Below are 2,915 nucleotides of genomic sequence, written 5' to 3' on the forward strand. Positions count from 1 at the left end.
GGCGGGCAAAAGGCTGAAAAGTGCACCGGGTCGATCGTGCTCAAGGACCGAGCAGAGATTGTTGGGTCGTCAATGGCGCGCCAGACGCGGGGCAGCTGGAACGACTGCGACGGGCGGTTCGTCGGCGAGAGCTCATCGTACTTGACTTGCGTGGTGGCAGCTTCACAAGGTGATGTACCCTCTTTTGGTAGATTAACGCCACGGAAAGCACCGGTGGTCGTCGGTGGAGCTTGGTATGACCTGTCAAATGCGTCGTACACCCGGTCGACGGCTTGAATGGGCTCCGTGACGAAGCGGAGACGTTGCATTGTCATGTCCGTTGCGCTCACCTCGTCACTGTCGCTGAGTTTGCGGTCGGGACGGGGCATGTGTGCCTGAGCCTCTTCCGATGTGCGTCGCCGGCGCAGACCAAAAAGTCGGGATTTCGACGCTTTGCTGGGTTTCGATGGCGGCGATTCGAGAAGCGGGAGAGGCGTCATGGGCGGTTCGGGCCGTGCTGCGGCACGGGAATACAGTATGTGCTCATCGGGTAAGCGACAGTCGTGATACCGAGCGTGTCTTCGCCGCGGGGCGCCGTCGGACGCAGCCGCAACGGTGCGTCCTCGCATCCGTTCACGTCCACGAGGCTCTGGTACGTGGCGAGCGACGGACGAAAGATGGGTACAATGCACATCTCGCACATACGCACCGAGCACCATGCAACGAGGCGGAGGTGCAGAAGCACCGGTAGCACAAGCGCGATCGACCACTCTGCGTAGTGACAGTCGCGCGCCACGGCCACATACGCGCGCGTGGCCGTGTCAAATGCATAGCCATCGGGATGGCAGGTCGAGTACGGCAGCTGGACCAAGTACAGCGTTATGGCCGCGATGCAAAATTCAAACGACTTCCAAAAAAGAAAGTACGCAAAGACGCGGCCAACGTGCGCCTGCAGGTCCACGGGCAGCGTCGGTTCGACGTAGAGCTTGACCGCGTATACGTTGCGGACGCGCACGTCCCAGCGACAGAGCCACTCGAGGTACCCGGAGCAGACGGTCTCGCGGACAAAGTCGCGAAAGAAGGTCCGCGACGGCTGGCACGGCCACAAGAGGAGCTGCAGGAGCAGCAGCATGACGAGCCAGAACAGCCAAAGCCCGAGCGCGATTGCGTGGAGAAGGATGAGCGCCATGTACGAGAAGGCGACGTAGAGCACGAGCCGCCGGTTCGACCTGTCGGTCCCGAGCACCCAGACACCGACCCGCGCCGTCATGGCCATCTCGATTATGAGTGCAAACGGCAATGTGGATGGGCGCTTCTCAGTTGTGTCTCAATCGAACCAGGCAATATCGACACCGTCTCTTACGATCCCGTCGGCTGTGCGAGTACAAGATGCACTGGACGTAATGCTGCTGCTGGAGCTGCACAATTGAGCGATTGAGAGCTCAATGAAGCTCGTCTCGCGCCCAAGGACGGACCTTGACTCGTCGGAACTCGGTGGCTTTCAGTTGGCTTCCACGTTTCACGCCAACGGAGTCCCGTCATTCTTCTAGTGGGATCGTCTCGTAGCATCACCTCCACTTTTAGTTGGACCAGTAGCAACACGCCGAAACGAGTCGAGTACATCTGAATGCATGGCGCCACGTCGGTCAGTCTACACTGGAAGGTGGGGCTGCCACGTCCACGATGGTTTCGTTCTCGATTCTCGATGCCACGGACTTGTCATTTGCGTGTACAAATACGCGGATTAAACGCTTCGTTCGAGGCTGTGACAGACTCCCTCTTGGCGGTCCATGCTGCTGGCCTCTTGCTGGCCTCCAGTTGACCGCCATCGGTTCATCGGACGTGGTCTTGTCAGCGTACTCCCGGTACATTAGGCGGGCACATTAGTACAAACAAGCGACGTTGCCAGCTGCCACGGAAGCGTTGCGATGATGTCAGTGCTCACAAGCGACCGGGGCAGCTTGTTTAGAACGATGACCAAGAGACTGGTCGACACAGTGAACGACAGACTATTCACCCTCAGCACGGAGGGCAAGGGCTAATCGAGCCCACGCAAACTACTGTACGCAACTATACAAGCCAATAAAAATCATCTTATTGACCCTCAAGTCAGCTCAGCCATTCAAGAAAGCAAATAAATGTCCTTTAAAAATGGACAACGCGTCTCCATAAACACACTCAGCGTCTAGTATAAGCCCACGTGGTCTATACCACGAGACTTCAATAATTGTCTGGTCAAATATTGATACATTGAAAGGTTACCCGGCGTCGATGGCTACCGGCGCTCGAGCGCCATGAGCACCTGCGCCATGCTCGGCCGCTTGGACGGGTCGTCGCGAAAGCACTGCGTCACAAGGTCTTGCAGATGCAGCGGAATCGCCGTTGACAACGCCAATCGGTCGCCCGACAAGACGCGCGCCGCCGCCTCGGCCCCGCTCAGACCTGCAAACGGACTCACGCCGTGGTACGTCTCCCAGATCAGGACGCCGAACGAGTAGACGTCCGACTGGTACGAAAACGCATGCGGCGGCGTCAGCGACTCGGGCGCCATGTACTTGAGCGGCCCCGTCCCGTGCGCAAAGTAGCTGCCACCCACCGCGCCGACGCGCCGACACATGCCAAAGTCGCACACTTTCGCGTTCAGCGTGGCGTCCACGAGGCAGTTGCTAGTTCAGATATTGGATGGTCAGATGCATCGATACCAGATATCATCTCATCACTGAGGCAAGAGACGAGATCGTACCGGGCCGCAATGTCACGGTGGATGAACCGGCCTTCGTGCATGTTGAGAAAGCCGGACGCCGCGCCCTTGAGAATCTGCTGCTTCTGCTCCACACTCAACGTGGATCGCTGGGCTTCGAGGCTCCCGAACGGCAAGTACTTCGGTCACGAGACTCAGCGGCTGCGAGAGGTCCTGCACGCACCCACAAACGGCA

At 58.6% G+C, this 2,915-nt stretch overlaps 2 protein-coding genes across 2 annotated transcripts in view; both read right to left on the reverse strand.

The window, feature by feature from the left end:
* Positions 1-1,255, reverse strand: part of SPRG_22059 (TKL protein kinase) — a gene marked incomplete at both ends in the record, with an annotated part of 7,621 nt that extends 6,366 nt beyond the window's left edge. Inside the window, 2 exons of the mRNA XM_012339440.1 lie at positions 27-160; positions 550-1,255. Of these exons, the coding sequence (XP_012194830.1) occupies positions 27-160; positions 550-1,255 (840 nt within the window). The remainder of the gene's footprint in view (positions 1-26; positions 161-549) is intronic.
* A 999-nt stretch (positions 1,256-2,254) lies between these two features.
* Positions 2,255-2,915, reverse strand: part of SPRG_18923 (TKL protein kinase) — a gene marked incomplete at both ends in the record, with an annotated part of 2,150 nt that continues 1,489 nt past the window's right edge. The window contains 3 exons of the mRNA XM_012339413.1: positions 2,255-2,645; positions 2,723-2,808; positions 2,861-2,893. Coding sequence (XP_012194803.1) covers positions 2,255-2,645; positions 2,723-2,808; positions 2,861-2,893 — 510 coding nt within the window. The remainder of the gene's footprint in view (positions 2,646-2,722; positions 2,809-2,860; positions 2,894-2,915) is intronic.

This window comes from Saprolegnia parasitica, assembly GCF_000151545.1.
Source record: "Saprolegnia parasitica CBS 223.65 unplaced genomic scaffold supercont2.2, whole genome shotgun sequence".
Classification (NCBI taxonomy): Eukaryota; Oomycota; class Saprolegniomycetes; order Saprolegniales; family Saprolegniaceae; genus Saprolegnia; species Saprolegnia parasitica.